We start from the raw sequence: 24,710 nt of genomic DNA, 5'->3' as shown, positions 1-24,710 counted from the left end.
AAAAAAGAAAAGTCAATAAAATCAACAAACCACTAGCACAACTAACAAAGGAAAAGAAGTAAAAGACACAAATAATCTGAATAAAAGATGAAACAGGCAACATCACAACAGAACCAACTAAAATGAAAAGACTAACAATGGAATATTATGGAAAACTATACACAAACAGCTAACAGATGCTGCCCTGGACGTGCTCATCAAGTTTTACCAAATAATCTGGAGAAAAACCACTTGGCCAACTGACAGGAAGAGATCTATATTTGTTCCCATCCCAAAGAAGGGGGACCCAACAGAGTGTGGAAACTATAGAACAATATCATTGATTTCACATGTAAGCAAGATTCTACTGAAGATTATCCGAAAACGACTGGAACAGCACATCGGCAGAGAACTGGCAGAAGTCCAAGCTGGGTTTAGAAGGGGTCGTGATACTAGGGATATTGTAGCTAATGGTAGATGGATCTTAGCTGAAAGCAGGGAATACCAGAGGAATGTATATCTGTGTTTCATTGATTATGCAAAGGCGTTTGACTCTATAGATCATAACAAACTGTGGCTGACTCTGAGAAGAATGGGAATTCCAGAACACTTGATATTGCTAATGAGAAACCTGTACTTGGACCAAGAGACAGTTCTCAGAACAGAGCAAGGAAACACTGTATGGTTCAAAATTGGGAAGGGCGTATGCCAGGCATGTGTCCTGTTTCCATATCTTTTCAACCTGTATGCAGAATAGATTATCCAGGAGGCTGGACTCAATGAGGAGAAATGTGGGGTCTGTTGGAAGATCTATCAATAATCTGCGTTATGAAGATGACACAACCCTGCTTGCTGAAACTGAGGAGGACCTGAAGTGCTTGCTGCAGAGGGTCGAGGACTGCAGCCTATCTAATATGGACTGAGGCTCAATGTCAAGAAGACAAAGCTTCTTACCACTGGACCAATTGGCAGCGTCAGGATGGATGGTGAAGAGATTAAGATTGTTCACAGCTTTAGTTTGTTTGTCTCCACGGTCAACACTCTTGGCACCAGTAGCCAGGAAATAAAAAGACAAATTGCTTTGGGAAAGTCTGCTGTTAGGGACCTCTCTAAAGTACTGAAGAGCAATGGTGTCTCTCTGGAGACTAAGGAGCACCTTATACAGGGCATGGTATTTGCTATCACTTGTTATGCGTCAGATAGTTGGACAATGACTAGGGAGGATGGAAGGAGAATATTGATGGTTTTGAGCTGTGGTGCTGGAGAAGAGTATTGAGGGTACCATTGACTGCTAGGAAAACAAACAGATTCGTCCTGGAGAGGGTTAAACTGGGCGGCTCCCTGGAGGCAAGGATTCTGAGGCTCTGTCTAACATAATTTGTTCATGTTGTAGGGAGGGGCTGGTCCTTGTAGAGGGACATCATGCTTGGTAGGGTGGAGGAACAGCACAGGAGGGGAAGGCCCTCTATGAGGTGGATTGATTCAGTGACTAGGGTAATCGGGATGGGTGTGTCAGAGACAGTGCAATTGGCACATAACAGAGCAGAGTTTAGGGCTGTTGTACATAGTGTCACTATGAGTCACAGGAGACTCGACGGCACATAACAACAACATACTCAAACAAATATGAAAATCTAGAAGAAATGGACAAATAATTAGAAATTTACTTAGACAATCTACCTAAACTGACACCAACCAAAATTGATCAGCTGAACACACCCATTATAAAGGAAGAAATTGTAAAGGTAACACAACTTCCAGCCAAAAGAAGCCCTCGACCAGACAGTTTTCAAGTGAATTTTATCAAGCATTCAAAGAAGAACTGTCACCAATTCTACATAAAGTATTTCAGAATATAGAAAAAGATGGAATTCTCCCAGACTCATTCTATGAAGCAAACATATAATTGATACCAAAGCCAGGTAAAGACAGTACCAAAATAGAAAAGTATAGGCCAGTCTCTCTCATGAACATAGATGCAAAAATTCTCAATAAAATCCTAGTCAATAGAATCCAACGACTCATCAAGAAAAATAATTCACTGTGACCAAGTGGGATTCATAACAGGTATGCAAGGACAGTTCAACACAAGAAAAACAATTAAAGCAATTTATCATATATAAACAAAGCAAAGAACAAAAACCGCATGATCCTATCAATTGATGCATCAAAGGCCTTTCACAAAATCCAAGACCCTTTCCTGATTAAAACACACAGCAAAATAGGATCAGAGGGGAATTTCTTCAACATAGTAAAAAGTATATACAGAAACATGAGAGCAAACATTTTTCTCAATGGAGAGAGATTAAAGGCGTTCCCCTTGAGAACAGGAACTAGGCAAGGATGTCCACCATCACCTCTCCTATTCAATATGGTATTGGAAGTCTTAGTGATAGCAATAAGGCAAGAGAAGGAAATAAGAGGTATCCAAATTGGCAAAGAGGAGGTAAAATTATCTCTATATGCAGGTGATATGATAGTATACTTATAAAACCCTAAAGACTCGGCAAGAAAATCACTGGACATAGTTGACCAAGTCAGCAAAGTGGCAGGATACAAAATTAACATACAAAAACAAATTGGATTTCTTTACAGTGACAAAGAAAAACAATATCCTTCACAATAGCTTATCACAAGATTAAATACTTGGGAGTAAACCTTAGCAGAAACACAAAAGATTGATTCAAAGAAAATTGCAAAATATTACTACAAGAAACAAAAAAAGACCTGGAGAAGTGGAAGAATATCCTTTATTCATGGATAGGAAGACTTAATATTGTGAAAATGACAATACTACCAAAGGCAATTTATACGTTCAATGCAATCCCAATACAAATACCAATTCCATTCTTCAATGAGATGGAAGAAGAATGGAAAGAGACCCTGAATAAGAAAAGCACTCCTTAAAAAGAGAAACAAGGTAATAGGCATCTCCCTCCCTAATTTCAAATCCTACTACCCTGCTGTGGTGGTCAAGATAGCGTGGTGCTCGTTTAAAAGAGAGATATAACTGGGTATTTCTGTCATCACAGGAGACTAGAGCGAGGGCTACATGGTGGAGGGGACCTGGGGGAGGGTTTGTAAAACAATGAAAGAATCTTTTCTTTTACTTTTCCATAATTTTTGACTCATGTACTTTTGACTTGTTAGTCAAATTTGTGTCTTCTAGGTTGCAACACCCCCATGATACATCTTCAAGGATATGAACATGTACAGCCAAGCACAATCAATAAGAGTGCATCTAAATTCCAAAATCAATCTCCATAATAGTCTATGTGTTTCCTACTGCCAAAGGGGCCCTTTAGAGTAGTGAGAGAAGATCTTCACCCTGAAACCCACAGCGTCCCTTTTCAGCAGGAAGTAGCTAAGAGAATACGCCATCCCCTTTTCCTTATAACTCAGGGTGAAGTCTCTCTCAGGGAGGAGTGATAGGGAATGGCAAAGGACACACTGACAAAGAAGATTAATCAGAACTGGCTTTGACAAGCACAGTGGCATTTGGACAAGAACAAACTGGGAGGAGGGTAGAGAGAATAGTGCAACAATGAATGAGTGGAAGCCCAAAATCTCTGTAAATGTTTATGAAAATTAATAAAATACAATTATAGAAAAAAAAGATAGCGTGGTGCTGGTATAATAACAGACTCATAGATCACTGGACTAGAATAAAGAATTCAGCAATCAGCCCATCTACTTATGGCCAATTGATTTTTTATAAAGAGATGAAATAAGTTAATTGGGGAAATGACAGCCTTTTAAACAAGTGGTGCTGGCAAAATTGGAAAACTGTCTGTAGAAAACTAAAACCAAGAACGATACATTTCATTAAAGAAAAGCTTTGAAGGACTCTAGAAGACCTAATCCACAACATAAACAGTCTTTCAATCATCCTGAAAAATCTACAACCAGGTGAGGATAAAATAGATGAATGGGACCTTCTAATCCCTGTGCACGTCTAAAAACTTCTCCAACAGAGTAAAAAAGAAGCCACAGATTGGGGGAAAAAATATTTGGTAATGATGTGTCAGGTAAGGACTTATATCCACAATTTATAAAATACTTAAGCACCACAACAAGATAAAATTAAATAACTCAATTGACTAATGGGCACAGAATATGAATAGACACTTCACTAAATAATACATTCAGATGGCAAACAAATACATGAAGAATGTTCAAAACCCCTAGCTCTAAGATAAATGCAAATGAAAACATCTATGAGATATCATCACACCCCAATAAGAAAAGCAAAATTTAACAGAGCATAAAATATCAACTGCTGGCGAGGTTGTGGAGAAACTGGAACCCTTTTTGAGTGTTGGTGGGAGTGTCAACTGGTGTAACCACTGTGGAAGGCTGTATGGCGCTTTCTCAAAAAGTTGCAAATAGAAATACCACTTGACCCAGCAATTCCACTACTGGGAATATACCCTAAAGAAACCATAACTGCCACCCAGGCAGATACATGTACACTCATGTTTATTGCGGCTTTATTCACAATAGCAATGACCTAAGTGCTCATCAGTAAACGAATGGATAGAGAAGCTGTGGTATATTCACACCATGGAATACTACACTGCACTGAAAAACAAGAAACTCATGAAATATTTTTCAAAATGGGTGACCCTGCAGGAGGTCACTGTTGTAGAACTGGACTGACATCAGGTTTGGGGTGAGTCTTAGAAAGATTGGATAACTGATGTATACTGCACTGAAACAGATGAGGGAGAGAACTGTTTAAAAGCAATATATAATTGGGTATTATGGTCATGACAAAAGTACAGAATGAAGGTTTCATAGTGGAGTTTACTGGAGTGGGGATTGTATACCAATGAAAGAATTTTTCTTTTACTTTTCAAAGACAAGAATGAACTTAGGGGGAGGGGTGGGCAGGGAAAAATGGCAACAATGAATGAATGGAAATCCAAAGTCTCTGTAAATGTTCAATAAAATTAATTTTTTAAAAAATAAGAAGGGAGTGTGCCAGGATTTCTCTTTCTAAAATAAACACAGATAGCATTTTATGCCCAATGTTTTTTTTCATTGCTTTCTTTTTAAAATTTAACAATGCATATTAGAGACTTTCCCATATCACTGCACAGCAAGCTACAGTTTCTTTAAAGGAAATAATATTTCTAAAATAAAACCCAGCTTCTAGCACTTAGTAGGTGTTCATCCAGGTTCAAAGAGCTGAAAGGTAAGAGAATGGAGATTTCACCTCAAACTTGTGGTCTATTCTCTCTGTAGTTATCTTTCTTGTGCTCAATCACTGACTCGTTGACATCAAGTCAGAATTAATTCATAGCGATACATAGTTGGCATTGACCCATAGCTGACCCTCCACAAGTTTTCAAAGAGTGTAAAACACAGAAGAGGAGACTGCACAACTTTCTCTTGCAGAGCAGCTGGGGGATTCAAACCTCCCATCAACTCCCTACTCATTTGGTCACCAGAGCTCCATCTCTTTTCAGGAGCTCTGGTGACCTAGTGGTAAGAAAGTACCTTTCAAACCCAAAGGCATGTGGTTCAAATGCACCAGCTGCTCCGTGGGAGGATAGACAATCTCCTCCCATACAATTTACTGTCTTGAAAACACATTGTGGTCAGCTATGGATCGATGTTGACTTGACTGTAAACAATAACATAAAGAATTGGAAATTATGACAATAGAGTTGAAAGGACGTTCTCTGTGATAATCTTCAGATAACGCAGACACAGTGACTAGTTTGCCTGAGATGTACCCAAAATGAAAAAAGCAGCTACTCAGACGTCTGAAGGAATACCTTAGAGAAGGGTTTCTGATTCCAAGCTACAAATCAGGATAAGGGGTAAAAGACTGCTCAAGAAGAGTGAAAAAAGTATCAGGCTCTACAATGGACCAAAATAATTTCTGGGTTTTTTTTACTGATAGCTCTTCCTTTTTATACAATGAATTACATTTTTTAATGAAATAAATGCTATGAACTGGATCTCAATTCCTGTTCGACCACCTTTAAGCCATGTGATTTCAAATTTAATTTTCTCAAGCTTCAGTTTCCTGATATGTAAAATGGAGGACGGTAAACCTGTTTCATATGACTGTTGTAAGAGTAAAATGGAATTGGGTGTGTAAAATATCTAGCCCTGGAAGTATTACCTACATTGATGCCTGAGTTTAAGCCATCATTCCATCCCTCTTTGAAGAAACAGCACACTGACTTCCAGTGTTTTCTTTCCAGCCCGTGACAATGATACACCACTGCCACCTGGAGACACAATCTCCAAATTACAGAAAGTCTCCAACATGCTAGCTTTGCAGAACTGTTGGTGATGGAATTGCAAAGATCTTAAAAGGGAGGCTAGGACCAGAGATTCTACTATTCCCTGCTACTTCTTCCCTACTCATCATTGATTATTACTTCACTCATTTTTTTTATTTTGAGGCTAAGTCTTAAAGAATTATTTAAAAAATAGATCTCAGTGCTGAAAGCTGCACACAATGTAGCTTCTATTTATCTGAAGAGTTTTATGCTCATTTAAAAATAACCAAGGAAGCAGACCAATATAAACTGCCTGTCCTCTTGAAAGGGATTTTTTTATGTTTCTTTTTCCTTTTTACAGAAACCAGCTGTCAGAATAAAACTGTCCTTCGTAGGGTTTTCAATGACAGATTTTTTTCAGACATAGTCAGATTTTTCTTTGGAGGCACCCCTGAGTTAAGTTAATTACCATATAGCTGAGGATTACTCGATTGTACCACATATTAGGGACTCCTGCTCATTTATTGTTTCCTGCAATCTAGCTTCTGTTCCCAAGATGCTAACCAGTGAGTTCACATTTTTTGAGCATCTGATTTTAACATGATTCTGTGATAGTGTTATAAATAGCCCCTTCTGTTAAATAAATAAAATTTCTGTTGAGGGTGTTGCTGTTGTTGTTGATTGCTTTCAAGTTGAGCACAACTCATAGCGATCCTAAGAACCAAAGGCCTGAAGCCCTTCTACAACAATTGATATTTATCAAAGTTCATAATTTCCAGAGGCATGTTATTTAGGAAGTGGATGCAAATCCTGCTGAGGGCAATTAAAGAAAAACAAAGAGTTAGTACATAATGAATGCCAAACAAGTGGTCTAGTTAACAAATATTTATTTCAGATGAGGTACATGATACGCTTTCAATAAATAATCATTGAATAAATTGATAAAATAGTGAATGGATTAGGGAAAGCTCACTATGGCCTAAAGTAGTCAGGGAACAGAGTAGAGCAGCTGAGATGAAACATCAATCTAATTTGTAGAGAAGGGGTAATAAATTGTTAGACTATAAAGCTATACTGAGGCCAGATTCTAACAGAAGTGGTCATAGTGATCCACCAGGTTTGGATAGGGAGAAACCTGAGTCAGAGCATCCAGTTAGGAGGTAATTGCCATTAACCATGGATAAAGTAATAAATAAATGAAGGAAGGAAGGAAGGAAGGAAGGAAGGAAGGAAGGAAGGAAGGAAGGAAGGAGAAAAAAGGTCCTATGGACAGATTCATCCTACAGAAGGTGAGACCAGGCTGCTCCTTGGAGGCAAGGATTCTGAAGCTTTGTATGACATACTTTGGACATGTTGCAAGGAGGGACCAGTCTTTGAAGAGGGATGTCATGCTTGAGACGCAAAAGACGAAAACTCTCTATGAGATGGATTAATTCCGTGACTGCAGTAATGGGAGTAGATGTGTCAGAAACAATAAGATCGGCACAGGATAGAGCAGGGTTTGGGGCTGTTGTGCATAGGGTAGCTATGAGTCGCAGGCAACTCGACGGTACATAACAACAACAACAATAATGTGGAATAATAAAGAAATGACAAATCTTGGTGACTAACTGGTGAGAGGCAATGAGGAAAAGGAACTATTAAAGATGATGAATTCTATTAAAGGTAACAAGAAGGTGTTTTTAAGTCCCAGTAACTAAGAGAATGATGGCATAATTAGCAGGCTGATAAAACCTTTTCTTATAGGGAAGGTAAAATAATTTATGTTTTTTTATCTCCAAATGAAAATGTTCTGTAGCAGTTAAAGCTGTGGTCCAGGAACTCAGGAGACAGGCCAGAGTTGCCCAAAGTTAAGATCTTAGTCTCATTCTATCTATTGTCACCAATGGGGAGCACATTTCCTTTCTTGTCTGGAGCTAGAACCTGCATAGTGAAACAGCTAGTGGAGAGATTAAGAAAAAAAGGATGTGCTTACTGCTGTTCATAGACTAAGGAGACTGAAGAACAAGAAAAGGCCATTGGTTTGGTCATTGGATCTTCAAGAGATTTTTCAACATGAGATTTATGAGCGAGTTACAAACTATAAGGAGTTAGGAAGTGAATGCGAAAGCTAGGAGGCAGTTATATTGTAACATTTTAGAGTGAGAAGAAAGTAGGTAGATAGTAGCTAGAAAGCAGCACAGAGGAGCCCAAAGCTCTGCTTATTTATTATGTTTTCCTCAAAGTTCACCATTTACTTTCTTCTTGCCAAATACATTTTCTTTATCTTCAATTCAAATCTACACTTGAGATAATTAATCTATTATACTTTCCTTAAATTTTTTTTCTGTGGTTAAATATCCCAAACTTTCTTTCCTTAATTTCCTTTTCTTAACTCCTTTTGTATTTATTGTTACTATATAGTTTCATACTTAATTGCCCTGTAGATGCTTGTTTTATTACTCTTGGTCTCCAACTAAATATAAGCCCCTTGAAGAGGAAAACACTAAGATTTTGTATCACTCATAGGTTTACTTAATACAGAATTATGCGTAGGATAGATAATCAATACTTACTGATTAATAACAGATGGGCAACATTAGGGCTAGAGAAGTGAGGTCACACAGTATAGTGTCAAGGGTATATTGTTCAAATTGGCTTTCCTAGCCATTGACTGACTTTGCAACATGGATGGACATTATCATACAAATAAGGTGTATTTGTCTATGCACAAGGGGATTGGCTAGTCTTACTATCCCACTAGGTTTAAATAGAGCAGTTTCAGCAGCAGAAATTGGGAATCATGCATCCTTCAGGGCCAGAAATTCCTGCACACTAACCTAGACCTCACAGTTAACCACAATTTGTTGTGATCCACACAGTCAAATGCCTTTGCACAGTCAATGAAGAACAGATAGCTATCCTTCTGGTACTCTTTGCTTTCTGACATTGGTGATAATGTTTCTAGTGCCATGGCCTCAGTTAAACTCAGTTTGTATTTCTGGTAATTCTCTGTCATAGTACTGTTCCAGTTGTTTCTGGATAATCTTCAGCAGGGTTTTGTTTGCTTATTATATGAGTGATATTGTATTATAATTCCACACTCTGTCAGGTAACCTTTTTTTGGAATGAAAATAAATAAGGATCTCTTCCAGTCAATTGGCCAGGTACTTGTCCTCCAGATTTCTTGGCAAAATCTAGTGAGCACGTCCAGGGCAGCATGTTTGTTGAAATATGTCGATTGGTATTCTATCAATTTCTGGGGCTTTATTTTTTGCCAAGTTTTTCAGAGCAGCCTGAACTTCCTCCTTCATCACCATTGTCTTTATATAGCAATAGATATATAATTTTTATTTTATACTGGATTACTTACAAAGTTTGCATACATTGTTTTCCACACTGGAATTACCATTGCCCCTTGATCATAGGTTGTTTCTTGACATTTTTCTGTGTCAATTTTTTTTCTTTTTTTGGTACAGTGACTCTGTATACTCCTTTCATCTTCTTGAGGAGAATGGGAATCCCAAAACACTTGGTTGTGTTTATGTGAAACCTATACTTGGACCAGGAAGCAGTCTTCAGAACAGAGTAGGGAAACACCACGACTCAAAGGGCATCAATTCTTCTGTCATCCCTAGCCATTGTCCAGCTCTCTGATGCATAGTGAGCAATTGTGAAGACCATGGCCTGGATAAGGTGCACCTTAGTCTCCAGACTGACATTGTTGCTTCTCATTACCCTGAAAGGTCCCTTACAGAAACTTACCTATTGCAATTTGTCTTTTGATTTCCTGACTGCTGGTGAAAAGTGTGTTGATTGTGGAGGCGGGCAAGCTGTAACTGTTAACAACCTTGATCTCTTCTCCATCCATCATGGTGCTGCCAATAGGCCCAGTAATGAGAATCTGTGTTTTCTTGACATTGGCTTCAATCCATATTGAAGACTACAGTCTTCTGCTGCAAGCACTACAGGTTTGCCTCAGTTTCAGCGAACAGAGTTATGTAATATGCATTATATAGGTTGCTGATGAATCTTCCTCCAATCCTGACGCCACATTCCTCCTCATAAAGCCCAGCCTCTTAAATGACACATTCTGCATACGGATTGAAAAGGTATGGAGATAGGACATATCCCTAACACACTCCTTTCCTGATTCCCTGAGCTTCATTGTTGGAACATATGAGCTAAGTCTCATTGAATGATACTTAAGAAAAGATATTTTTTAAGCCTAAGGAACAGAGAGAATTACCTTGGTATTCTAGAGCAGGGGCTTGTGGAACTTTTTTGACATATACATCATTGTAGCTTTCATCTGGATAATAACCTGAACCTAGAATGAAGAAAACAATATCAGAATGATGTATCAATTTCTCACTCAAGTACTTCCCCACCTTTCCCCTCACTCAACTTTGTTCTTTTCTGAAGTACTCCATAAACAAAAAGCCAGACGAACATTTAGCAGAAAAGCTTCTTAGTAGTTTTTCTTATGAAACAGCAAAACTATTGTGGACAAACCTCAGCACCTCTGGTGCATAAAGGGTGAGCTCATGGTTCCCAGGGTGAGGGGTAGGTGTGGTGGTTTACTGGTAATATTAGAACCCTTTGTTAAAAAGGTAAAAAACCTAACAACATCGAACTTCTTGATCATTCTTCACTCTATTGTTGTTGTGTTGTTAAGTGCCGTCAGTCCTAGATGACTCATAGCGACCCTATGAATGAAAGACCTGAACACCTGTATAACTTTCATAGTTTCTCAAAGTTCATAGAGTTTCTGGAGGCAAGCTATTTCAGAAGTGTATGCCATTCCTGCTTCCAAGCTTCAATAAGGACTATAAATAAATGGCACATTTCCTTTATAGAATACATGTGCATAAGTGAGTCTTATAAACAAGCTCTGAAGATGGACTAGTGACAGGCTTACTCACAGCCCTAAGAGGAATAATTCCACTAGTCCAAGGTAATCTTTGATATCCTTAAAGACTAAGGTGGGCCTGATCAAGGCTATGATATTTTTCTTTGTATGCATCTGAAAGTTAGACAATGAAAAAGACTAAAGTAGAATCAATGCCTTTGAATTGTGGGGTTGATGAAGAACGCAGAACATCCCATAGATTGCCCAAAGAAAAAATAACTGTGTTGGAGGCAGTGAAACCAAGGTTCTTCTTAGAAGCAAGTGAAACTTCATCTCACATACTTTGGGTATATTGTCATGAAGAACTGATCCTTAGAAAAAATATCATACTGGGAAAGATGGAAGGTCAGTGAAATAGAGGAAGACCCTCAGTGAGATGGATTGATACAGTGTCTGTAATAATGGGCTTGAGCATGGTGGAGATTATAAGGATGGCACAGGATAGAGCAAGGTTTAGATCTGTTTATTCATAGGGTTGCTGTGAGTTGTAATCAACATCAACAACAACAGGTAACTTAGTTACTGTTGCTAAGAATGGCTGCTAAAGGCAGAGAGAGATGGCCTCAAAGGGAGAAGGGAATTTGTACATCAATGTTCATTGCAGCACTTTTCATAATAGGAAAAAAAGTAAAAAACCAGCCAAAATGTCTACTAACAAATGGACAAATGAAACACCTGTATGCACAATGAAATACTACTTGGCATAAAGAGAAATAAAGTCCTATTTTCATAACATAGATGACCCTTAAAAACATCACGCTGAACAAAAAAAAGTTACAAAAGGAAAAATATGGTATGATTTTACTTACATGAAATAAGCAAATATATAGAAACCAAAGATTATTGAGTGGCCACCAAAGGTGGAAAGTACTTTTGCTTAGGGGATCTTGGATTCATGTTAATGGCAGTAGAATAATTTGGAAAAAGATAGTAATAATGTTTCCACAATATGAGGAATGTGAATTATATATGTAGGAAAAATTCTTTAAAGGCAAGGAAAAATGAGAATAGTTTCATGAGCAATTTGTCCTGGCTTGGAAAAGCTTCTAGAGGACATTCCTAATCCACTCCTCCATCTTCCTGTTAAGTAGCCCAGCCCCAGCTAGAGGCTGGTCTGTGGCTTTCTGGGACACTAAAGAGTATGTTCTGGCTGCAGGAAATTAGTCATGAAAATGAATTAACTGGAAAATAACTTGGTTTTTTCCAGAACAAGGTTTCCAGAGGCCCTCCTTTCAGCTTCTCTGAGCCCTAATGCCTACACAGGAATAGGGCAGCCAGCCATTTTTGAGACAGAAGACAATTCCTTATTTCCAGGAAAGGGTGTATTTCCTGGATAAGGAGAGATTTTAATGCTGAAGCCCTTTGGTCTGTGTAAACAATCAGACCACAAGTTTCTGTTTCCCCTCTGGAAAGAAGCACAGTCCTCCTGCATAGGGTGGAACTGAGATCTAGATGATGACCCTCCTCCACTCCCCTACAAACCCAAACTGGGGATTGAGGGTTATTGGTAAACCAGTCCAACTTGCTGAACAAGGGAATAAATCAAACTAAAGTTTGCATTATGAAATAATGTCCACTTTGGTTTGCCCTCATTCCAGAGGCAAGAGTTCATCCCCTCCCCCTTTCCCTTTCCCATTTTTCTGTTTTCCTATTACAGTTCTTCTGACTTCCCTCTATTTCTCCTTAAACCTCAACTTCTTTTCTTTCTCATTTCCCATATGGGAGAGCTCTTTGTGGTGCAGCTCAGATGTTTCCCTCAAGCATTGTTTCTCTCCACTCCTATTACAGAGCTAGCTTGTGCAGAGAGTCTTGCAGGAGAAAAAAGAATTTTCCCCCCAATTCCTACAGAGCTGCTTAAACTTCCTCCTTCATGACCATTGCCTCTTGATCATATGCTGTTTCATGAAATTTTTCTGTCAGCCAATTGTTTTTGGTACAGAGACTTTGTATACTCCTTCCATCTTCTTCTTCCCTCCCCTTTCTTTTTTAATTAATTTTAATGAAAGTTTACAGACACTTTGTATTTCCATTCATTCACTGTTACACTTTTCTCCCTGCCCAATCTCCCCCTCCCCCAGTTCACTCTTCTCTTTGAAAAGTAAAAGAAAAATTCTTTCATTGTTATACAATCCCTCCCCCACAAGTCCACTCCACTATGCAGCATTTGTTTTGGACTCCTGTCATGACAGTAATACATAATCATATATCCCTTTTAAACAGTTCTCTCCCTCATCTGTTTCAATGCAATATACATAATTTATCCCATATTTCTCAGTCTCCCCCAACCCTTATGTCGGTCCTGTTTTACAACAGTGGCACTCTGCAGTATTTGTCCTTTTGTCACTGAGATATTTCACTTAGCATAATGTCCTCCAGGGTCACCCATTTTGAATAAGCATGAGTTCCTTGTTTTTCAGTGCAGCCTAGTATTACATTGTATGAATATACCACAGCTTCTCTAGCCATTCTATCATTGATGGGCACTTAGGTTGTTTCCAACTCTTTGCTATTGTGAACAAAGCCACGATAAACATGGGTGTGCATATATCTGCTTGGGTTGCGGTTATAGTTTCTTTGAGGTATATTCCCAGTAGTGGAATTGCTGGGTCAAATGGTATTTCTATTTGAAATTTTTTGAGAAACTATCTTCTTTTGATGCCTCCTGGATCATTCAGCATTCTGCCCATAGCATCCTTAAACATTGCAACCTGGGCCTAGAATGTATTCTTGTTCCTTCAGCTTAAGAAATGCTGAGCCTTTTGAAAAGCCAATTCTTGGTCTTACTGATGGTTTCAATTGTTTTTCTATTTTCTATCTCATTAATTTCAGCTCTTGTCTTTATAACTTCTTTTCTTCTAGAGGTTGTAGAATTAGATTTTTCTTTTTTTCTATTTGCTGAAGGTGTTGAATTAGATCATTGGTTTTTCTTCTTTCTTATATTTTTATATGTATGCCTATTGCTATAAACTACTCCCTGAGGACTGCTTTGCTGTGTTCCAGAGGTTTTGGTAACTTGTACTTTTATTATCATTTGTTTCAAGGAACTTTTTAATTTAATTCTTTATTTCGTTTTTAATGCAATCATGTTCTGGCAGAAAGTTTCTTCATTTCCACATGGATGGTTTTATAAGCTTTAAAATCCTGTGATTATTGCCTGGCCACGTTTACTTTTGCCATGCTTCCCGGTTTCTTTTCCTATTGTTTCTAGTTACTATGGTCCATACACTTTCCTGTAGCTCCTCCACATGAAGGATTTTACTTAAAATTTCTTTTAGTTTTGGTCTTGTTTTCACAAATTCCTTAAGTTCCTTCTTTTCTGCAAAAAAAAAATAAGTCCAATTTCCCCTTCATGTTTGATAGAGAGCTTTGCCGGAAATAAAATCCTTGGCTGGAAATCGTCATCTTTTAAGTTTCTGTATAAGACATTCCATTGCCATCTAGCTCACATGGTTTCTGCTGAGAAATTGAAATTAATCTAACAATTGAAACCATCAATGAGACTAGGAGCTGATTTTTTTAAAGGGTCAATAAAATTGACAAACCATTGACAAATTTAACAAAAGGGGGGAAAGAGGAGATTCATAACTTGATTAAGAAATGATAGAACATCACAACAGAACCAGAGTAAATTAAATCTATAATATCAGAATACTACTAAAAGCTATACTCTGATAAATTTTAAAACTTAGAGGAAATGGACAAATTCCTTGAAACAAATACCCTACTCAGATTGACAAGGATAGTTCTAGAACACTTGAACCTGGGGGGGAACCTGGGCTAGCACGCCAAGCCAGTCGGCCAAGAGCACTGAAGGTCGCGCGCGGAACGCCACCGCCTCGCCACAGACCCATCACAAAAGAAGAAAGTGAACAGGTCATAAAAAGAATTCACCATAAGAAAATTCCTGGACCAGATGGCATCACAGCTGAATTCTACTAAACATGCAGAGACGATTTAGCACCAATTTGACTTAAATGACTTTAAAAAAATTATAAAGAAGGAACACTTCCAGATTCATTCTACAAAGCAAGATAATCCTGATATCAAAACCAGGCAAACGTATTACCAAGAAAGAAAAAAACAGACTAATATAGCTCATTAATAAAGATGCCAAAATATTTAACAGAATCCTAACCAATAGAATCCAAAAGTACATAAAAAAAAATCACCATGACCAAGTGGGATTTATAACAAGTACGCAGGGATGGTTAAACATAAGAAAAACAATCAAGTAATTCACTATATTAGCAAAGTAAATAACAGGAACCATATGTTATCAGCAATTGATGCAGAAAAGGCATTTGATAAAATACCACATCCCTTCCTGATAAAGAAACTCAGCAAAATTGGAATAGAAGGGAATTTCCTCAACATAGAGAAAAGCATATATGCAAAACCAAGAGCCAACGTTAATAATTCTCAATCAACGTCAATCTCAATGATTCTCAAAGGAGAAAGACTAAAAGCATTTTCCTTGCAAACAAGGACCAAACAAGGATGCCCACGGTCAACACTTCTATTCAACATTGAATTGGAAGTGCTTGCTACGGCAATACAACAAGAGAAGGAAATAAAAGGCATCCAGATTGGCAAAGAGATGATTAAACTGTCACAAAATGTAGATGATATGATAGTATACACAGAAAACTCCAAAGACTCAACAAAAAAACTGTTATATTTAGTATGCTCATTTAGTAGAGTGGCAGGATATAAGATCAATATCCAAAAATCAGAGGGATTCCTCTATAGTAACAAAGAGAACTCAGAGAAGGAAATTGGGAAAGCAATATCATTTACAATAGCCAACCACAAATTGAGATACTTGGGAGTGAACCTAACTAGAGATACAAAAGACCTATACAAAGAAATACTACAGAACATTTCTGCAAGACACAATAAAAGACCTAAAGAAGTAGAAAAATGTGCTCTGTTCATGGATAAGAAGACTCAATATCATGTAAATTACAATCCTACCAAAAGCAATCTACAAGTTCAACACAATCCCAATCCAGATACCAAATTCATTTTTCAAGGAGATTGCAAGGGAAATCGTCAAATTTATTTGGAGAGACAAGAGACCTAAATAAGCTAAAACACTTCTGAGAAACAAAAATGAGGTGGGAGGCATAACACTACCTGAACTCAAAACCTACTAAACAGTAGTAGTATCCAAAACAGCATGATACTGGTATAATGACAAGCACATAGACCAATGAAACACAATTGAGAACCCAGAAATAGGTGTAGCTGTCTATGGTCAACTGATATTCTACAAGGAAATAAAACCTATCAAATGTGGAAATGACAACCTGTTCAAGAAATGGTGCTGGCAAAACCGGACTACTACCTGCAGAAAAGCTGAAACAGAATCCACATCTCACACCATACATAAAAATCAACTCTAGCTGGATCAGAGACCTAGAAGCAAAGCCCAAAACCATCAAGTACATAAGAGACAAACTGGGATCAAATTTAGAAAGCCTTGTCTATGGTATAAAGAGACTGCCAAATACAGCCCAAAATGCACAATCTGAAGTTCATAATATTGATGAATGGGACCGTCTAAAGATTAAATCCCTGTGCACATAAAAAACTTTTCCCAACAGGATGAAAAGAAAACCTAATGACTGGGGACAAACATTTGGTAATACCATTTCAGACAAGAGTCTCATAATGAAAGTTTACAGAATACTCCTGGGCCTCCACAAGAAAAAGACTGATAACCCAATTACAAAATGGGCATAAGACATGGAAAGAATTTTCACAGAGGAAAATATTCAAATGGCCAACAGACATATGAAGAAATCCTCCAAATCACTGGCAATAAAAAAGATGCAAATAAAAATCACAATGAGATACCATCTCACTCCAGTAACAGTGGCAAAATCTAACACGACAGCAAGTAATAAATGTTGCAGAAGATGTGATAAGATAGGAACTCTTATACATTGTTGGTGGGATTTTAAAATGGTACAGCCATTTTTGAAGGCAGTTTGGCACTACCGCAAAAAGCTGAACATAGAAATTCCATTTGACCCAGCTATTACACTGCTTGGAATATAGCCTGAGAAAATTAGAACTGAGGCACAGAGACTTGTACATCAATGTTCATAGCAGAGTTATTCACCATCACAAGAACATGGAAACAGCCCGGATGTCCAACCAAAAATGAATGGATTGAGAGAAATACTATGCAGCACACAGAAGCAATGATTTTGTAAATTATTACCTAACTTGAGAGGAACTGAGAGCATTATGCTGAATGAACGAACTCAGTCCCACAAGGACAAATATTGTATAAAACCATTATTGTAGAATGAGTATGAGGATCCAAGGTGCGGTGGGGAGAGTGGAAGCAGAGGGATAAGGATATGCAGGGGCAAGGGGGATTAATCATGGTGTTATACAATTTGATGAGGGGGTGAGGGAAATTGAAAGAATCTGGTCTGGGAAACAATGTATTTGAATTTTGTAAATAAACTAATAAAAAAATTAAAAAGAAAAAAGAAATTAACTAATCTATCCGTTTTGATTTTCTGACTCCAGTTCTCTGTATATTTCATTATAATAACTTTGCTTTATCTTCCTTTTGAAATCTTTTATTCAACGCCTTAACTTCTTTATTTCTTCCCTCAACATTGTCTCTTCAGCACTCTGGTGTAATATTCAGAGTCTCTTCTGATTTCCATCTTGCTCTTCTTCCTCTCTCTTTGTAATGACCTTTTGCATTCTTCATGGATGACATTCTTGATATCCTCCCACAGCTCATCTGGTCTTCGCTCATTAGTGTTCAAGGAACTCAAACCTGTTCCTGAGACATTATCGTCAATGTCAGATGGACCTTAGCTAAAAGCAGAGTGTATCAGAGTCTATCTTTGTTTCATGGACTATGCAAAGGCATTTGACTGTGTGGATCATGACAAATTGTGGCTACAATTAAGAAGAATGGGAACCCTAGAACATTTAATTGTGCTTATGTGAATATATACTTGGACCAGGGAGCATTCATCAGAACAGAGCAAAAAAACACTACATTGGTTCAAAATCAGAAAATGTGTATGTACATCAGGGATGCATCTTATCTCCATACCTTTTCAATCTGTATTCAGAACAGATTATTTAGGAGGCTGGACATTATGAGGTGCAATGTTGCTTCAGGATTAGAGGAAGACTCATCAATAACCTATGCTATGCAGATGACACAACCTTGCTTGCTGAAACCAAGGAGGATCTGAATGAAGTACTAGCTGCAGAAGGTCAAGGACTGTACTCTGCAATATGAATTGAAGCTCACCAAGGAAATAAAGATTCTCACCACTAGGCCAATTGGCAACATCACAATAAATGGAGAAGAGATTGATAATGTTAACATCCTCAGCTTGCTTGGCTCCACAATCATCACTCTTGGTACCAAAGCCAGGAAATCAAAAGACAAATTGGAATGAGAAAGTCTGCTCTCAGAGACCTCTTCAGAGTACTGAGCAGCATCGACATCAGTCTAGAGACTAAGGTGTATGTGATCTAAGCCATGGTCTTCACAATTACGTGCTATGCATCAGAGAGCAGGACAATGCCTAGGGATGGTAGAAGAAGAGTCGATGGCTTTGAGTTGTAGTGCTGGAGTAAAGTACTGAACTGCTAGGAGAACAAACAGGTTTGTTCTGGAGAGGGTGAAACGAGGTTGTTCCTTGGAGGCAAGGATTTAGAAGCTCTATATCACATTCTTTGGGTGCATGAGCAGGTAGGACCAATCCTTAGAGAAGGACATCATGCTTGGAAAGGTGGAGCAACAGAGCAGGAGAGGAAGACCCCAGATGAGATGGATTGACACTGTAACTGGGGTAATGGAGGAAGGTGTGTGAGACAGTGAGGTAAGCTCAGGATAGCACAGAGTTCACAACTATTGTACATAGAGTTGTTATGAGTTGCAAGCAACTCAATGTCACATAACAATATTATGTCGTCACATCTCAGTGAGGCAAATAGCATTATTACTTTCCATTGTGCTAATGAAGAAAATTAGAGGTTAAGGGAGTTGCCCAAGGTTCTCACAACTACTATATATCAGAGAGAGCACTCCAGCTCTGGGCTTTTGACTCTTAAATACCAGTCTCAGAATTAAAATGAAGATGGTAGTAGGGCTCTTATTCCACTCCCTCACTGTCATCCTGTCAGTTCTGAGTCATAATGATCCTCCATTTGGATTTTTAAGGCTAGTAATTGCAATTAGAGACAAAGTGTTACTTTTTCTCTGGTGACAGATTCAAATTACCAGAGGTGCTTGGCCTTTGAAGTAGCAGTGCAACTTGCTGTGGACTATGCTTGCAATCTGGCCTTTTTACTCTGCATGTGTGGGACCAAAGACCTTCAAACATTTTATTTCACTTCAGAATGAAATGCAATGTGGAAAAGTAGAGGGGAAGACTCAACTAGATGATTATAGTTTCCACCAGGGTGCAGAGGTAGCAGAGTGAGCTTTGTGGCAAGCTGGCTTTGTGACTGGAATGAACTCAGTCTACCTTACTTCTTTTAGCTTTTCCATTTCCCCTATTTGCCTGTGTTTGTTTATATTTTTTCTTTTTGTTTTTATCAAATGCTGTGACACTGTGATGGAGTATAAGAATGAAAATAGAGAGGCATCCTCTCAGCATGTAGTCCCTTCATCTGCTAGTCCCAATTTAGCCATGTGGTGGGTTTGAGAGTAGTTTGGTTAACATTCCTCAGTTCAATGTAGATTAATTAATGGCTGCTCTGTAATCTGTTTCTGAGTTCCTTCAACTTTCATAGCATTGTCAGATCCTTGAGACTAAAGGTATAGTTGAAAATTCAATTGATGATTGAAGTCTATTCTAAGATTCAAACTTATGCTTGGTTTATGATGACAAACCCCATGTGACTTCCTAAATTACACAGATATGCAAATATACATATATCTATTTAACATTCTTTATATACCTTTTCTTTATATATGTTCTTAACCCTCCCCAAGGAGCTCTGGTAGCCTAGGCCATGGTGTGTTGCTCAGCTAACAAAAAAAGCATGCCTCTCAGGTGGATTAAATCCATCAGAGGCTTTGCAGAAGAAAAATTGGTGATCTTCTCCAGCAAAGATTTAGGGCCTTGGAAACTTGATGAAGGATCGCTATGAGTCAGAACCAAATCAAAGGCATTGAGTGAGTGACTATGCGAGGTGAACCCCTCTTAATCCCTGCTGATTAGAATTTGCTCTTGGCTACCTTCCTTATGTCATTTTCACCTGAGGACAAGGCTGTAGAAATGATCAGAGTAGTGCAGGATGCATAGAGAATGCTCAACAAATAGTTCTTGAATGAATAAATAAATGGAAAGAGCTGACTTTGCAAGGGGGAAGCAGAGGTGGGAAAGGATTATTAGCACTGAAAATTTCTGCCATCAAGCAGCCCTCTTACATAGAAGAGGATAGTGTAAAAGGCTTTGCAGACCTGTCGTACACCTCACGAGCTTGAAATCCTAGCAAGGAGTGACTCTGAAGGAGTGACCCTGGTGTTTTCTCCAGAACAAGGAGTCTTATCTGCATTTGCAAGGGTTAGGGGACAGGAGATAATCATAGGGTCTCACAGTTTGAATTTTCCTCAGAACTTTCAACAGGCCAGCTCTCCATCCTGGAAAGGTAAAGATCTTTGCACTCCGTAAGGTATTATATAGATGTTTAGAATTGGACACTGAATCACCTAGTCTCTGCTTACTAAACTCTCTGGTCGATTTTTTGTACTTATACTGAAGCAATGGGGAGACTGGAGAAGACAGCTGAACTTGGGGAGACTGGGGCTTGATTAACCCCCAACAGTGTGTGTATATATAGTCTGCCAAGGGCCTGACTTGAATGTTTTAATCTCAATCTCAGCCCCTGTGCTTCCTCCTCTACCAAATCAGGTTATACCAAAGAGGAGAAAAAGTTTGTATATTTGTTGAAGGCTTCATGCAGCTGTTCTTGATAAGTAGAGCTACTGCCAAAGTTCTCCACTTGGAGCTAAGGGCATGTGGAAAATTTTAGTTGCAATGACTGTGTGGCTGTGATGGGAGTAGTCTGTTATTTATTCATCTCTGGATATTTTCCTAACCCCATTAGTTGGACTTGTCTCCTTCCTCTATTTTCTCTAGCCATTATGAGGGCAGACACGGTAGGCCACAAAATATTCTTAGCATCTGGAATGCCAGCTGGGCCCCATCACAAACTTCTATCTGCTACTTCATTATCTTTCCATCACCCTCCCTCCTTACTCTTTCCCTCTCATCAATGAGTCTATTATTTTCAGTCCCCTGTGTCTCTGAGTACTCCTGTTGTTGTTATGTACCATGGATTCACTTGTGACTCATAGTGACCCTATGTACAACAGCTCTGAACCTTGCTCTATCCTAAGCCAACCTCCTTGTTTCTGACACACTTACCAGTCACTGCGTCAATCCATTTTATCCTGGGTCTTCCTCTCCTGAGGTGTCCTTCCACCTTTTCAAGCATGATGTCCTTCTCTAAGTACTAGTCCCTCCTTGCAAAGTATGCCAGATGAAACTTCAAAACCCATGCCTCCAAGGAGCAGCCTGTTTGTCCTCCTAGTAGTCCATTGTATATCTAATACTCTTCTCCAGCACCACAACTCAAATGCATCAATTCTTCTATCAGAGCAAGTAATTGTGAAGACTATGGCCTAGATCAGGCACACTTTAGTCTCTAGACTGACATCATTGCTCTTCAGTACTCTGGAGAGGTCCCTGACAGCAGATTTTTCCAATGCAATTCATCTATTGATTTCCTGGCTGATTGTACCAAGAGTGTTGACTGTGGAGTCAATCAAGTGGAAGCTCTTAACAATATCAATCTATTTAACCATCTATTATGATGCCACCTTTTGGCCCAGTGGTGAGAATCTTTGGGGTTTTGTTTGGGTTTTTTTTTGTTGTGGGTTTGTGTTGTTTTTTTAAGTTGAGCTTCAATCCATATTGAAGGGCATAGTCCTTGACCTTCTGAAGCAAATCCCTAAGATTCTACTCATTTTCAGAAAGCAAGGTTTGTGTCATCTGTATAATGCAATTATGATGCTACATTCCTCCTGCAATTGAAAAAGTATGGAGAAAAGACACATTCCTGGCATATACCTTTCCTGATTTTGAACTATGTAGTGTTTCCTTGCTTTGTTCTGATGACTACCTCCTGGTTCAAGGATAGGTTTCACATAAGCACAAACAAGTGTTCTGGCATTTCCATTCATTAAAAAGGCAGAGGAAGAAGAAAAGGCCAAAATGGATGTCAGAGAGGCTCTGAATATCACACTAGAACACTGGAAGCAAAAGCAAAAGGAGGAAATAAAAAAGTTAAATAGCTGAATAGAAGATTTCAAAGGACAACACAAGAAGACAAAGTATTATAATGAAATGTGTAAAGAACTGGAGTCAGAAAGTCAAAAGGGAATAACTTGCTCAGCAGTTCTTAAGCTGAAAGAACTAAAGAATAAATTCAAGGTGTGAGTTCCAATGCTTAAGGATGTTATAGGCAGAATGTTGAACGACTCAGGAAGCATCAAAAGAAGATAGAAGGCGTACACAGAGTCACTATACCAAAAAGAATTGGCTGACAGAAGAATTTCATGAAACAGTATGGTAGGTAGAGGGAGGGGGTGAATGAAATAGGAAGGATCCAGCAGGGAACTGAAAAGATTGGGTAATGATGGGCAAGGTCCAATCATGATTGATTTTATAAAGCAGAGCGCATGAGAATGATTGTATGAAACACAGTATGAATGAAGAATAGTGTAAAACACAATGTATATGAACTTTGTGAGCAAACCAATATAAAATAAAAGAATAATAATTAAATTAAAAGAGGCAATGGTGATGAAGAAGGAAGTTCAAGCTGCTCTGAAGGAACTGGCAAAGAACAAAGCCCCAGGGATTGATGGCACACCAACTGACATGTTTCAACAAACAGACAGTGCCCTGGACATGCTCACCAAGAAATCTGAAGGACAATAACCTAGCCAACTGATTGGAAGAGATCCATATTTGTTCCCATTCCAAAAACAGGTGACCTTACAGAATATGGAAACTGTGGAACAATTTTGTTAATATCACATGCAAGTAAGATCCTGCTGAAAATTATCCAAAAATGACTGGAACAGCACATCAACAGAGAACTGCCAGATGTACAGGCTGGGTTTAGAAGAGGCCACGGCAGTAGGGATATTAAAGCCAAAGTTAGATGGATCTTAGCTGAAAGCAGAGAGCACCAGAGGAAAGTCTATCTGTGTTTCATTGACTATGCAAAGGCATTTGACTGTGTGGATCACCAAAAATTGTGGCTTCTCTGGGTACTCTCATAAGTCAGAATTCACTTGACAGGGCACACAACAACCATAATAACATGTCTCCAGTGAAGACGGGTGATACTTTCAGGAATTCAGAGATCTTCATCTCTTTTGAAGTAAGGAAAACATCAGGACAAACTAGGGGATTCTTGTTTAAAAGAATGTGATTTGTATCACCATTAACATCTTTGGCAAATTGACAGAAAGGGGCTACAAAAGTCTTATCCTATAATATAGAGAGAAAGAGAGAGAGACTAAAAAAAAAATGAGAACATGACAGAGAGAAAGACACAGAGAGAGATAAATTGATTTTTCTTTCCTTTGAAAAAGATCGCCTTTTGGCTTTCTTCCTTATTCCCCCCACCAAATCATAGCCTAAGTTCTATTTGTGTGATTTTGTCAAGAGTATTTGGATGTTATCTATAAAGGAATTAATATAAAAGAAACTGGTTTTCAGGAAGTTAAATGCAGAAGCAGGCGAGACAATAATCTCAAAGTCCATTTTTCAACCTCATGTTTATGCTTATCTAGCTTATTTTCTAGTATTCTTCATTAAAACAGACCCACTGTGTTAAACTTATTTCAACTCATTACAGCAACCCTATAGGACAGAGTATAACTTCCCCATAGGGTTTCACAGGCGATACATTTTTACAGAAAGAGGTTTGCACATTTATCTCCTATAGTGAAGCTAGTGGTTTCAAACAATTGATCTTTTTGGTTAGCAAATGAGTGCTTTAACTTCTACACCACCAAAGCTCCTATCCCTTGCTGCTGCTGTTGTGTCAGAACTGACTTATAGCTGACCATCCAGTGGACTTTTTCAGAAGCAGTAAATAACATGAGATTGCTTATCATTCTTCTGCAGAGGAGCCAGTGAATCCAAACCATGTCTCTTTGAGTTGGCAGCACAACTCCTTTACCTCTAAGCCATCAGAGATCCCTGATCCATTGATAGTGATCCTCAAAAGCTTACTTTGGTAGTCTGTTGCAATGTTTAACTTGTTTGGTGCTGCGTTTGGGTTGGTTTTTGTTTTGTTTTAGAAGTATATATAATTGTCAAGAATCGTTCTCTGCATCTAATCGAAGTATCTGTTATTGTGGTCTTCCCATTTCTCTTACAAATTTTGGACCTTACCCTGCTCTTCTTTGAAATGGTGAACAATAACACCTAAGACTTACCTGCATACCATGTTGTTGTCACTGCTGGAGTTAGGAAGATCAACAAAGAAACCATTCCTCTTTGGGTTGGTTGAAGGGCCAT

General features: G+C 38.5%; 1 protein-coding gene across 1 annotated transcript in view; it reads right to left on the bottom strand.

Moving 5' to 3' along the window:
* Window positions 1-24,710, bottom strand: part of SRPX2 (sushi-repeat containing protein, X-linked 2) — a 78,734-nt gene extending 54,024 nt beyond the window's left edge. The window contains exons 1-2 of the mRNA XM_006901138.1: window positions 24,629-24,710; window positions 10,447-10,527 (exon numbers count right to left, since the gene is read on the bottom strand). Coding sequence (XP_006901200.1) covers window positions 10,447-10,527; window positions 24,629-24,710 — 163 coding nt within the window. The remainder of the gene's footprint in view (window positions 1-10,446; window positions 10,528-24,628) is intronic.

The sequence above is a fragment of the Elephantulus edwardii genome, unplaced genomic scaffold (assembly GCF_000299155.1).
Source record: "Elephantulus edwardii isolate Elephantulus edwardi_28Jun2011 unplaced genomic scaffold, EleEdw1.0 scaffold00310, whole genome shotgun sequence".
Classification (NCBI taxonomy): Eukaryota; Metazoa; Chordata; class Mammalia; order Macroscelidea; family Macroscelididae; genus Elephantulus; species Elephantulus edwardii.
The sequence above is the reverse complement of the archived record's forward strand: the minus strand, read 5'-3'. Positions and strand labels throughout refer to the sequence as shown.